Below are 13,728 nucleotides of genomic sequence, written 5' to 3' on the forward strand. Positions count from 1 at the left end.
TTGTGGGAGGGTGATGGGGCTGGCAGTGTGCAGCAGCTTTGGTTTTCTCCCCGAACTTCTGTTATTTGGGGTTCAAACGCCTGCAGTGCCAATAGGCAGGAATGATGCATAAAACACGGGCTTTATCAAGGTGCCAAAGTTTTACGAACAGAACTAGGAAAAAAAGCCTGCGTAAGCCCTGGGCTGGGTATTGCAGGGTGGCTGGGCTGGGCGATGCCCTCCCTGTTTAGGGGCTGTCGCTGTGTGCGGCACCGCAGCAGAACCTCACTTCATCTTGATCTCACATTTGAATTGCTGAGAGGCCTCTTCTGCCTCCTAACCCTCTGGTATTTAGGTGACATTTTTGCAAAGAGATGTAGTACATGACTGTCTCTGCCACAATGACACGGTCTAATGTTAAATTATTATTTTAAAACATGACAAAATGTCTTTTTTTAAATTAAAAAAAAAAAATCAAACCCTTTGCACGGTGCTACCCTGGGAGCACCCTCTGGGGCAGTGAGCTCTGGTCTCGCCTGTGAGCTGGTTGAGAGGGTCTGTGTGAGCCCGTGTCTCAGCTGGCCATGGAGTTCCTGGACCACGGGTGGGAATGTGCCATGCGGTGAAGGAGGCCCTGGGCTCTCCACGTCCGTGAGAAGATCCTGACTCCACAGAGACTGTCACAGGGTGACACAGTGCCACCAACGTGTCCGAGTCCAGCCCCCACCCCTTGGACCTCTTCCAAGCAAGGCAGGGAGAGCCCATAAGCATCTTCAACCAGGGCAAGACACTAACCACGGTAAAAGACACTATCTTATGAAAATCCAAAGTATTATTTTCTGAACAGGGCACCTGGGAGGGGGTAGGTATCCCCGAAAGGTTGTGGGAGCGATCGTCTCTGAGGTATGGGCACACTGTCACCACGATGCTCCCCAGCGGGCCGCCAGGCTGCCCCTCCAGCCAGGGCACCGGTGCTTCCCAGGGCTTGGAGGTTTCCCAGTCCCTAGATGGCAAGCTGTGCCCATCTGGGGATGGAGACCGGGTCACTTGCTCACTGAATCCTCCAGGTGAGGAGGCCAAGACAAAAACATGGGTTTCATTTCAGCCGGTAAAGCTGCCTGGGTGAAAGGAGCAGGAGCTGGGAAGTGAGAGGCTGCAGAGGTGTTTCCTGGGGAAGCCAAGCAGGAGCAGCAGGGGATGAAAGGTGTCATTTTCTCTGCATCCACGGGCTGTTTTGCACAGGTATAAAGTACCGGTGCCATGCAGGGTGGCAGGGAATTGCGACCCCCAATTTACAGGCTGAGTGAGGCACGATCCAGAGCCTGGGAACCCTCTGAAGCTGTCTGGCACTGCCATCTTACACCTGTGCCTCTCAGCAGTTCTGGAGTTAGAGACTTTCCTGTTTTCTACTGCACTTCAAGGCTTAATTAATGTTTGAGAAGCAATTTACAGATGAAAAGCACAAACATGTAACAATCCCAATAAACAGGTTGGACAGGAAGAGGCCTGGCCCATAATGATGCTTTGCTAGATGTTTTCTGATGGCACTCATGCGTTAGAGTACAAGTTTCTGTTGCGCTGGGGTCTCGAGCAGGGGCAGAGGCTGCCTGCCTGCAGCAGGGACGTGGTCTGCCCATGCAAGCACAGCTGGGCCAAAATGAGCGTCTGCTACCATCCAGCTCCTGTGTCTCTCTGTGCAGTAACAGGACAAAATCCACACGAATTTTTCTTCCCCACTGCCTGGGATGCCAGATTTCAGCAGAGGCATTGTATTTTTGTTCACATGCTACATTGCAAAGGAGCTGTAGGGACAAGTGATCCCAAAATATCTGAGCATTTTTGGTGATCTATGAGAGCAGTACCAAATCTGTGGGGAGAGTTAAGTCCCTCATTAATCTTGGGAAGTACATGTGGCATTGCCAAAAAGACCAAAGATGGTCCTGTGTAATCAAACTGCTATTCAGTGTCTTAGGATCTCTAGGTCCTTCTCCTTTGCCTGTTAATTATTTCTTCTCCCTTTCACTTCATAAACTGCAGAACAGTTCCTCACAGATATCTGTAATATTTATTAGCATTTAAAATAATAAATAACACCTTACTTGGGCCCCTGGGCCCATTTGTCCCAGCCAGTACCACCCCAGAAACCATACATCAGCAGAGCAATGGTAGTGTGATGATGTACGATGCTAACACATCATCCAAGCACTGGCACCCTGATGCAGTGCTCCGTGCAGGGCTATCGCTCCGGTTATGGCTGGCTGGCTGGTGGTGCAGCCCTGACCATTATGACCGAGTCGGATGGATCCTAATTTTTAATGGATTGTCCTGGAACTGTAATAGATTTGTTCATTAAAAGGTAACTGGACAGTTTACGGGAGGGCAGGCAGATACTGGTGGCTGAGAAGGCTCTGAGGAGCTTTAACAAAACCAGCTTCCACATCTGGGTAACTAGTTTGAATTCAGACAAGTAGATAATGGCCAAGCTGGGAAATCCACTGGGCAGCAGTGGGGTAAAAGGAGCTTGCAGTCTTTCTCCAGTTCCCAGGCATGGGTACAAATGTCATAGCTGAGCTGCTTCTGCACTCTCCAAGCAGAAGGGCCAATGATTCAATTAGGGATATTGGCAGGGCACAAAACAAGAGAATTCTGCTTCTTCATCCCATAATTATTCTGTATTGTTCTGAGAATAACTGGAGGACTCACAGCTCCCCAGCTGGGCTATCAGGCCAGCACATTTCACATGTATTCACCAGGCAGTGCCCAAACCACCATTTTTCAGTCTTGGATCAGAACAATGGCACAGGATATTTGTTAAAAACAAGAGGATGTGTTCTGATTAGCTTTGGTCTGTTTCTGACAAAGTTTCTTCTAGTTACAATGGCAAAGATAAGGAAAAGTCTGGATTTCTTTCTCAGCTGATACTATTGTCTTAGGAAAGAGATCTGGAAGGGTGGGTAGCCTAGGGGGGCTCTCACAAGGCGCGCACCTCCCCTCCTTCGTGTTGCACTGGCATTTGGGATTCTCCCTCTGCCCTTGCAAAGGCATCTCTCTCTTGGGAAGCTTTGGGAATCATAAAGCCAGAAGTTAGAAAGCTTCATCGACTCCTCCTGGAAAATATCTCGGGGGTTAAAAAATGCCCAGTGGGAATCTCAGCCTCCCTTCTAACCCAGAAAGGTGCCTAAATGAAGTGCAAGGAGGTGATCAGGGCTGTGCAGTACTCAGAGCAAGTAGGTCTTTACTCCCAAATAGATTATCATTCAAAATATGCAAATAGATTATCATTCCTCCTGTTGTCATCAGCAGAGTGTGACCCAATGTTAATCGTCCTTTGTCTTTTATGTGACAAAATCCCCTTCCCTTTCTCCCTTCAAAAAATAGTTTTTAAAAGTCCTCTACAAAACCAGAAAGATCCAACTCTGACTGCTTTTATGCTTTGTAGCTGGAAAGGTGCACTGCACAAACAGCTGGGGACTCCCACTGGCAAGTTTAAGCTTGCGGGTGAGAGGCAAAATCAACAGAATTGTACAGAAATCAAATCCCACAGCTGCAATATGGAACTGGAAGCAGCAAAGGGTGGACATAGCCCAAGTGAGGACCTCCTCACAGAAGACCACAACACCGTAGCCAAGTGCTAGCTTTGGTTTCAGAAAGGAGTAGCAGTGAAATCTTTTGGAGTCTTTGAAGTATCCTCATCATGCCCAAGGGACAAGACTTAGAGGTGGAGGAGTATGGTCAAGTTCATGTGTGATTCATCCACTGCTCTGAGTTTTAATGCAGTATGCAGAGGATTACACTAAATTATGATGATTTGCTGCTTAAAGTCTGTGAGCATTTGAGTAGACAGCCAGAGTTCAAGCAACTGTGGGGGTGCCACACTTGGGAAGTACATTGGTTTATGGCAATAAACATAAATGGTCTGTGGATATAAAGGCTAAGATGGAAATTCGGTGAATGTGACGGGTTGCCATCCCTAAGGTGCTTATTGACTGTGTACAGATGTTGGCATGCTGGTTCCAAGGTCTGCTTTCTTCCTTTATTCAGCAATGCAAAAGTGCAGACATTTGCATGATATTCCTCTTGTCTAATTAGATGCCTTCGTTTACCACCCTCTAGGCTCCAAGTTTTGATCATTGTGCTCAAAATGTAATAATTTATCAGTGGTAATAAGTTGGTATGATGTGGCAGTGAGGCATGTTTTGGTGTGTCTGTGGTGTACACACATGGAGCGTAGAGGAGCTAAGTAGAAGAGAGCAGCAGCAGGTAAGAATGTGAGTTTTGTTTTTTGGTTTTTTAAGTGAATAAATGACATTGTCATTTTTAATTAGAGCTTCACTTTAACAAGTGCCTGCTTACAGCAGCTGTGTTACCTTGGAAGCTGGACTGATGACACCAAGCTGTGGAACTGTGACTTAGAGAGCAATGCGGATATTCCAGCAAAACTGGCCACGTGGGCCCTCAGCTCTGCAGGCGGTGAGCTGGGCTCTCGGATCACTCAAGCCCTGAGTGCTCGTGGCAATGCAAGGTCCTCTTCTCTTGCACAGAACTCACAGCTAAGGTTAGGGGAAAAAAAAAAAATAGGAGTCTTTGCTCTTGACAAAACAAACTGAAGAAGAAAATGCAAATACATACCTTCCCACTGTGCCAACATGCTTCTTTGCATGTCCTTTTCTAACAGACCTGCTCCTGTGTCTTGAAAGCTATCAGAAATAATTTTTCCTTTCTGGTTTTGAGTGGGTTTTTTGTTTCTTTTTGTATCATTCAGTCGTACAACAGGTACTTTGCAGACACTCAGGAACAGTTCTGTCTCAGGCAGCCCTCAGAATTTCAGAATCAAAGCAGCGCGGACAACTGCGCTCAGCAAAAAGTGCTCAGTACAGAGCAGCAGAACTGTACATAGATAAGCAGTTTCTGAATCAATAAAATGGTCAATGAAATGAAGTTCCCTAGGCAGCCCCTAATAATCTGTAATGGTAAAACACCGAAACTACATTTTAAAGCAAATGGTTTCCTCTTTATTGCCCTTTTTTAACTAATGTGTGAGTATGACCTAAAATAGTGACAATAAAACTTGGGTAATTTACATTTTAGGTTGTTTTGCAGAACTTAGAGAACAATTTACTGCTGAATGCATTCTAAAGCAAAAGAGTTAAAAGTTACACAAGTACCTTAAAGCTACAAAAATAGTCTTGATGCCGACAAGTGTACAGAGAACACCAAGCCTTAATGCTGCTCTCCTTTTTGAATGACTTTCAGAACATAACCCAGCTCCCTCTGAAAGCCACAGGGTATTTCCTTGCCTCCCTAGGAGGTTCCCAATTTGTTTTTTAAAGTTATATGTGTGGGTAACTAAGCATACTCTCTTATGTGCTGCAACAGCAAGCTAATTGTTTGTTATGACGTGAGCATTTCTGTTGAGTGTGGTAAACGTCGTTTAACAGACATGTCAAACCTTTTGTGTAAGACGAATTTGTCTAGGTAAAGATACGGCAGCAGTCCCAGGCAGTCAGGATCTGGTCACACATCCTCCTCTGGGTGCAGCTGGGTGACTGCTGCCCAGCGTGCCATCTTTAACTGCTCCCACCACCCTCCTGCCAGAGGTTGCTCCTCTGATCTCACAGCTCAGCTGCTTGTGGGACCATCCCTTACCCTGCTTTGGTCCGAATGAGCAGTGCTAGCTTGAACAGTCTGAGCTGCGGATCATCACCAGGTCAGGCCGTTTTGGCTGAAATGCTTGAGGGAGCAACCAGGCAGGTTCTGCTGGACTCTGGAGGGGGATTAGCCTTGGGCAGGGCAGGGCTGGGCAGTGCTATGGAGAGCTGGGAGGCATAAAGCCATCGGCCACCTCGGATACCTTATCTCCTGGCTGTGTCAGCAGATCCTAAGGCCGGGCTTCATCAGCCATTCATTTTAGGACACCTAATACCAGATCAAAAGGGCTGGGACCACACACTGCAATGTGCTGACCTGGCACAAACTCTGCTGATACACAAATTTGTTCTGAAGTTTATTGAAGAGGTATGTTTGTCCCAGCAGACCTTACCCAGATCAGGTATCATTTGCCATCCAGCAGCCAGCAAAAGCCAAAGGGCAGCATAAACACAGTATGGTGTGTGCTGTCTGAATCAACACAGTATGGCTGTGTCCGCATCTGGTTCAGGACAAATTTATATGGCAGGTGACCCACAGTACACAGATCTGGTACTTATGTGGAAGCTGGTTTTAAAAAAGGGTAATCTGAGTATGCTGACGTTGTCTAATTACTGAAAACTAAACCAAAGACAATCTCCTCCCCCCTCTCTAATGGAGACAAATTGTTTTACACAGACCCCATAGAGTCTGGAGACCCTATATACCTGACAGTCCCCTTGTTCAAGCAGGTCCTTTTTCCCCTGGAGTGGATGAAATCCCTAAATGTTACCTGTAGAGTTCAGATATCAGAAGTCTCCTGGACTAAAATTTTAGATGAGGAGTGTCTTTCCAAGCCTGTTAGACTTCACTATTTTTACTCTAAAAATGTACTTGTCTTTGGACTGATTTGATCACCAGCTGATGTTCAAAATGTTTTCTCTGTAAAGACTTGCGGCCAGAGGATTAGAAAATCAATAATTTTAAAGTGAAAGACTGTAATTGTAAGTTTGAATGAATGGGTTGGATGTGCAACCAGTACATAACTTTAAACAGTTGGGGTTTTATTCATGACATTAATAAAAATATGAAATCCACAAGAAGGTGACTAATATTAATTGTATAATTTAATTTTCTGTAGTATATTAGTGGGCAAATAACTGGTAAAGGAAAAATGAGGATTCATACAGAAATGTGCATGGTATAAATTACTTGATCTTGTAAAAAACTTAGATGCCTGGAAAGAAAGTAAAGTGTGCATCATAGATTTGTGGAAATAACAAATAACTCCTTTACTAGAAAGAACTAATCTGCATAATGAAACATTAATAGGTATTTTAAGTTGCAGTCATTGCCTGCATAATGAAAACTATAAGGTGATAATAATTTTTCTGTCCTCATGCGGTTTATTTTGCTGTTTACACACAGCATTTAATTTCCTTATTCCTGCTCCTCAAGTTCTGTTCCCTGTTCTAATTAATTTCTTTCTCATTTCTAGTCCAGACTAACCACCCTTCCCTCTGAAAAACAGAACATACCTAGTCCGTTTGAAATTTGCTCTTATTGGTTTTATCAGTCACCCTGTCAGACATGTCTTTGACATTGGGGTGATGCTCAGCTGTGTGTCAGTAGCATAACTGCTTTGTAAATTCAGTGATTTATGTTTTTGTGGGACCTTTCGAGATGCAGACACAAAGATATAATAGTAGGATTTTCTTCTGGCACTTTTGTTATCTGTGCCCTGTTCACGGGTGCCAACACAGTCCCAAGATCTGTCCTGTGCCGCTGGGTCCTTCTCCCACCCTGGGTGTTGCTAGCGCTGCGGGACAGTGGTGTGTGCGGCGCGGGGGATCACTCCTCCGATCGGGTGACTGGCAGCGGGGGGCTTCACTGAACCGCTGCTTTGGCGTGGCCCCTCTGAGCAGAAATGGAAACCTAATGACCTGCCGTGTCACTTGTTCACTAATGTAGGAAATAGGGAAAATGCTGTTGTGGTTCCCCATGGGCAAGGTGGGAGGTTGGAGCCCCCCGAAGCTGGTGCGGTGCCAGGAGGGGTGTCCCCTCCCTTTGCTGGCCCTGCGGCGCAGGCAGCCGAGCGCCACACAGCAAAGCCCGCTGCATCTCCCCCAGGCTGTCTTGCCCTGGCTGGCTGCTGACAGGAGGGGACACCGGGTAGTGACAGCCTGGGGGGTGACGGGAGGGACAGCCGGCAGTGACAGGCCTGGGGGGTGACAGGGCAGCGGGTGGTGATGGGCCCAGGGCTGTTGGGAGAGCCACCGCAGGCCCAGGGGCTGATGGGCGGTGACACTGGGTGGTGAAGGCCCGGGGTGCCAGGAGGGACACCACAGGCCCAGGGGGTGGCAGGACACCGGGCGGTGACAGGACACTGGGTGGTGACAGGCCTGGGGGGTGACAGGAGGGACGCCAGAGACCTGGGTATGACAGGACACCGGGCGGTGACAGACTCGGGGGTGACAGGAGGGACACGGGGCAGTGAGAGGCCTGGGGGGTGGCAGGACACGGGCGGTGGCAGGCCGGGGGAGAGCGGGGACACCAGCGGCCGGGCGGCGGCAGCGCGGGGCTGAGGGCGGCTCTCCCCTAGGGGGCGCCGGGCGCCGGGCCGAAGAGGGCGGGCCTTTTGTCATAATGCGCTGGGTCACGTGAGGCGCGCGGGAGGGTGGGGGGTGGGCGCGGCGTGCCGTTGCGCGTGCGCAGCGGCGCGCTCGCGGCGGCCCGTGCGGTTGTCGGCCGGGAAACCCCTCGGCGGAGCGCTGAGGCAGGGGCGCCCGAGTCGCCATAGCGAGCGGCCGGGCCCGGCGGCGCTGCCTGCGGGAGAGGGAGCGGAGGCCGAGCCGGGGCCGCGGGGGGGCCGCTCCCCGTCGTCCGCCCGCCCGCCCGGTGCTGCGAGGAGGAGCCGGGCGGGCGCCGCCGCGGCCCAGCTCGATCGCCGAGGGCCGCGGGCCGGAGTCGTTGCGGGGGCGGGGGCCGGGGCCTCGCAGCGCCGCCGCGATGGAGCCCTGAGGCCTCCGCCAGCCGAGTCTGCCTGAGGCCGCGGGGCCTGGCCATGGCGGAGCGCCGCGGCCTCTGAGCGCCGCCGGCCCGCTCGAGCTCAGCCCGCGCCGCCTGCCCCGGCCCCCTCGGCGGGCCCTTCCCCGAGCCGCCGCGGGCCCGAAGCCGGCGCGGAGGCCGCGACGCCGTCTGCCGCGGTAGGCGCCCGTCGCGGAGCAGGCGCCGCCTGGCCCCGACCATGTCGTGCGTCCACTACAAGTTCTCCTCCAAGCTGAACTATGATACGGTCACCTTCGACGGCCTCCACATCTCCCTGTGCGACCTCAAGCGCCAGATCATGGGCCGGGAGAAGCTGAAGGCGGCCGACTGCGACCTGCAGATCACCAACGCCCAGACCAAAGAAGGTGCGTGGGGACGGCGGGCGCGGGGCCCCGGGGACCGCCCGGCTGGCGGCGTCGCAGGCCGCCCCGCCGCGGCCTGCTCTTTGTGGCTCGTCCCCACGTAGCGTGAGTCAGCCTGGCGCCCGTCCCGCCGGCGTGCGGGGGGACCGGCGGGGCCAGCGGCGCGGGGGATTAAGCGGGGTGGGAAGCCATAATGCGATTCGGCCGTGATCGGTAGCTGTGACTTGTGTTGGGGGCCTCAGAGAGCTGCTCTTTTGGAGTTGCTGCTCTGACAGCTGCCTTCGGACCTGTGTTTTAGGCGCGGAGCTAGGCGTGGAAGAATACGTGGTTGATGTGCGACGTATAGTGCTTACAAAAGTTTTGGTTTCTTGCAATTCCTCTGTGATAAGTAATATGATAAGGAAATGTGGGAGGATATCTTATAATAACAAACTTGCCAGATTTCTTTGAAATCTGGTGCAGAAAGCTGAAAGTGATAGAATGAGAACAGATGGCTAATTTGAAGAAAGTGGTTTTGGTGGCTTAATTTTGTTTTCAACTTCTTTTACTCCACTTCATTGGAAAACTGGTCTTGTGCCTGCTGCAGAAATTGGCTCACTAGCAACATTTTGGATCCAGAGTATACCTGTGAGTTATAATTTATGCAGACCCTTTAAAGCCATCTTGCACATGAGTGTTCTCTGTATCTAAATTATACTTTGGAATGTCTTGTTAATGTAACTTCTTTTCCATGCAAAAGACACGGTCCTTCAGATGCTATTGAGCATCATCTCATCATTCATTTGTAACCTTCCCCCCCCGGTACTACGTGTTGACCATATCAGGGTATACTGAAGTTTTATGGCAGAACATTTATGGTGAATATATGTAAGAAATGTTCTTCAAGAAGTCATAAATTCTTTTCAATCTAATAAATAGTGCTTGATTCTCAGAGATGATAACAGTTCCGTATTACTTAGTATGATACTTCAGCTTGTAATCTGCCATCTTGATATGTTTGAATGTAATTAAAGACTTTGGGATGTGACTTTTCAGAAATAAAAAGAATTGTGAAGTGTTTTCATTCCTTAAACGTGATTTTTTTTTTTTTCCTGTGGTTCTGTGACACTCTTACAAGAGTCTTTTCTTTAAAATGTGTACTAGTGGTTTTTTTTCTCTTCCTGTTTCATGTATTAAATAGAATGATATGTATGCTGTGGTAACTGTTAACTTCAGCCCTAGCCTTTGAAGTGGTTGGACCTAAAGCTTGCTGTTTATCTACAGGTATTTAAACTATTTTCAGGAGGATGTCTGTGAAGAGGCTTAACAGCACAATGTTAGGGGTCTTAGGGATGCCACTGGATTGCACGACGTGTAGGGAGAGATACATTTCAGAAGTCTTGAATTTTTCGAGTAGAATTTAATAAAATTGTCAAGAGCTTTAGAAAAATGTTTAATTTGCTTTAAGGGCTTTGCTGCAGAAGGGTCTCTGAATTTTCTCAGTTACTAATGTACTTTCAGCTTCATAAATGCTAGCAGGCTGAATGGTCAACTGGCTGATGTCACTACTGTAATAGTTGGGTCTGTGTAAAACAGAACCTTAAAACCAGAATGTCGGATGGTAATAAACTGTGACAGAGCCCAATTGTTATCACCAGAAGAAAAAATGTTTTTAAATAGGCCAGACATGGATTATATAGCAGGTGAGGAACACAAAGCAAAGTTTTAGGAAAAAAAAATAATGCTCATAAGTATATTACCCCATAAAGTGTTACTGTAATATACGTAATACCAGTTTTACCAAGCGTGGTGCTTTGTTTTCGTATGTAATCAGAATCTGGTGAAGAGAAAGTATCTGCTTCTCTAGGTTACGTTAAATTTGGTGTTGCCTAAAGGTGAAGTTAAAGAAGGAATATCTTTCATACTTTAAAGAGCATCACTCCTGTTTAACGGGGACAAGATCCTCTTCTAGGTAGGTTGTGTTGCACTTTGACCTTTGTAAAATGAGTATAAAATTTATATTAGTGGCAGAGGTACTTAATGAGTTTTTGTAAGGGTGTTTTCCATGTGAAAACACAAAATTCCCCCAGTGGTTTTCAGAGCAAGCTAGAGAATACATTTCAGTGCAATATATATGTATGCCAAATTTTTTGTTTATATGCATAACCATGAATTTCAGTTTTTATTAATCAGATGCTTAAACTCACCTTCAGAAGATAAAGAAAAAACTAGGCCAGGATACTCTGCCTAAGTGGAATGTTTGGAATTCTTACATATGGGCATAAAGTATTGGTTTTTTATAACTTGGTCTGTGCAGGAGTCCTGACTAAATGTTAAAATGATCTTTGAAAGAACAAAGTGAACCTTGAGTGAAGATGGCCTTCTTGTTCAGATTTTTCAGAGTACTCCAACCTTTTACAGTTCAGTAACTGACTTTTCATAATGGAAATCTAGTAATAGAAGCAATGCTAATGTAAGCTAAAAGTAAATAGGATTTTAAATATCAGTGGAAAAAATTGATGTGATGGGCTCTTTTTAAGATGCTAGGAAGACAAAATGGATGGTTGGGACCTGTTTTAAAAGGGGCGGGGGGGGCGGTGCATGTCCACTTCCATGCTTACTATAGAGGCATGTTCTCTAAAGGCAGAATTCCCTTCAAAAAGCCTATACGCAAGAATATGATGCATTTAAACTTGCCTCCTTTGAATTTGATCTGAATTTCTTGACCTGTCTTTTATAATAGATGTTCTCACAATATTGTGGAAGAACTGTAAACTTCTGAACTCGGGTTTCTTAAGTGTTCTTTCCTGCCCTGTAACATTCTGACTCAAAATACTTGGAGAATGTGCTGTTCTGCTTATCAGGCAAAATACAAAAAAAATACAAACCCAAAAATGTGACTCTGAACTTGTCCTAGATTAATAGTTTTAAGGAATAATATTGCTCTTGTAAGACTGTCTCTTGAACTCAGAACTTGTTTGAGTTCGGTGTTGCAGCATGCACTTGACAGTTTTAGTAATGCCACGATGTGATGCCTTCAAAACAAACTCGTGCTAACTCTGAATGAAATCATTTGGATTCACAGCTGATGTCTGTCTGTCTACTGGAGTGTCTTCAGCACTGCAGACTTAGCATTTTAGAGAAGACATTTAAGCAGCTTTTACACCTTGCCCTTCACTGTGCCGTTTTGTGTTACTGTGCTACTATGGGGGATTACTCTGGTTACACCTCAGAGTGCAATTAATTTGTGGGCTGCCATGCAGCGTTATTATGTAGACCTTTCAGAAAGGATATGGAGGTCCCTGTTTTCCTGGTTGAGTTGAGGGTAATTCAGTCACGTACCCATTCAAAAAACATGATGTTATAGTGGAGCTCATGCACTGCCTGCCTGGGAGTCAGCTGCTTTGATTCTGTCACCAGCAGGTTTGGGGCCTCTTGGGGGTGCGCTGTCAGCTAGCTCAATGTCCCTTGGCCAGGTGCTTAGGGCTCAGTTTGGTTCATTACTACCTTGTCTCCAGCATTGCTTTTGCTTTCCGAGTCTCATGCTGAAACAGCAAGCAGTACCAATAAGACACGAAGCCATTGAGTGGTCTGTATAAACAGATTAATAATTGAAAGTATGTTAGGTTTTATTGACTCGTCCTGTAAGAGCAATATAGGTGCTTTTTTTTGGGCCACGGTACTGTATAATAATAATGCAAATGAAAGTTCCATGAACCATTTGGCCTACTGAACTAGCTAATTCAAGAAATGATAATATACCAGTTGTAGATGAGATCATTGATACCTATTTTGGTGGAAGCTGAAAATCCAGAAATAGTAGTCCAGTCTGTTAATCAGGATGTTTTGAGGCAGTGCTTTCAGTGCCAGCTACATAGATGGTTGGTTTGTTGCAAAGTGTGCAAGTGGTGTTGATTAGAACAGAGATAAAGAATCACATAATGAGAAAGTATATTTTTAAGTGCTAGGGAGAAAATGTGTGCTTGGAAGTTACCCTGTCTTCTGGTAGAGACAGTCTGGCATGTTAGCTGTCGTTTTCATCTCTTACTCTGCAAATCTTTCCCCCAGTAGCATAATAGCTGGTTAGCAAGGCACCTAAGCCTAATAAAGGCTTTTCCACATATACTCTTGCCTTCTGATGACTTCTGTTTTGATGAGCTTCTGTACCTTATCTGGGTGAAAATACTTCTTTAGATAGTGCTCAGAGAGATGCTTTTGCAATGCTGTCAGATTCAAAATGGCAGATTAAAGCAGGCCATAAAATAAAGTAGGGACTTTTTCTTGTTTGTAGCATACATATGACACAGATTATTAAAACTAGCAGATTTTCTGAATTATAGATTAATTTAGAAGTGAGATTTTAAAATTGTGCATTAAATGTAAAGCAGTATAAACTTCAGAGCATAACTTGAGCTGTTTGTACTTTTCTGCGGGAAGAAGGTTGTGGACACTAATGCAATTGTTGATTTAAGATTTCTAAGTCGGTATGAGGCAGCAGTCAAAGTAGCTATTGTTTAACTTATCTGCCTCCATTCGTTCCTTGAAATACTTCTTTCCCTTGACACTTTCAAGCATACTATTTTCTTGTAGAATAGATAGCAAATTTTAGACTGTCTCTTCTGCTCTTTAATATAACATCCAGATCTCCCTTTCCTTTTGCAAGATTTCTGAGTGAATTGAACCCTTATTTTTAATCACAGGTCAGACTGACAAAAGCCCAGTAGCCACTTACTGG

General features: G+C 46.6%; 1 protein-coding gene across 7 annotated transcripts in view; it reads left to right on the forward strand.

Moving 5' to 3' along the window:
* The first annotated feature begins 8,350 nt into the window (after positions 1 to 8,350).
* RBBP6 (RB binding protein 6, ubiquitin ligase) overlaps positions 8,351 to 13,728 on the forward strand; it is a 32,216-nt gene continuing 26,838 nt past the window's right edge. For 5 of the 7 annotated variants that reach the window (XM_082313395.1, XM_082313397.1, XM_082313396.1 and 2 more), the window contains exon 1: positions 8,351 to 9,017. In XM_082313395.1, coding sequence (XP_082169521.1) covers positions 8,852 to 9,017 — 166 coding nt within the window. In that variant the 5' untranslated portion in view covers positions 8,351 to 8,851. The remainder of the gene's footprint in view (positions 9,018 to 13,728) is intronic. The other 2 variants (XM_082313399.1, XM_082313402.1) reach the window with 1 other exon arrangement.

This window comes from Platalea leucorodia, assembly GCF_965183815.1.
Source record: "Platalea leucorodia genome assembly, chromosome: 5".
Taxonomy (NCBI): Eukaryota; Metazoa; Chordata; class Aves; order Pelecaniformes; family Threskiornithidae; genus Platalea; species Platalea leucorodia.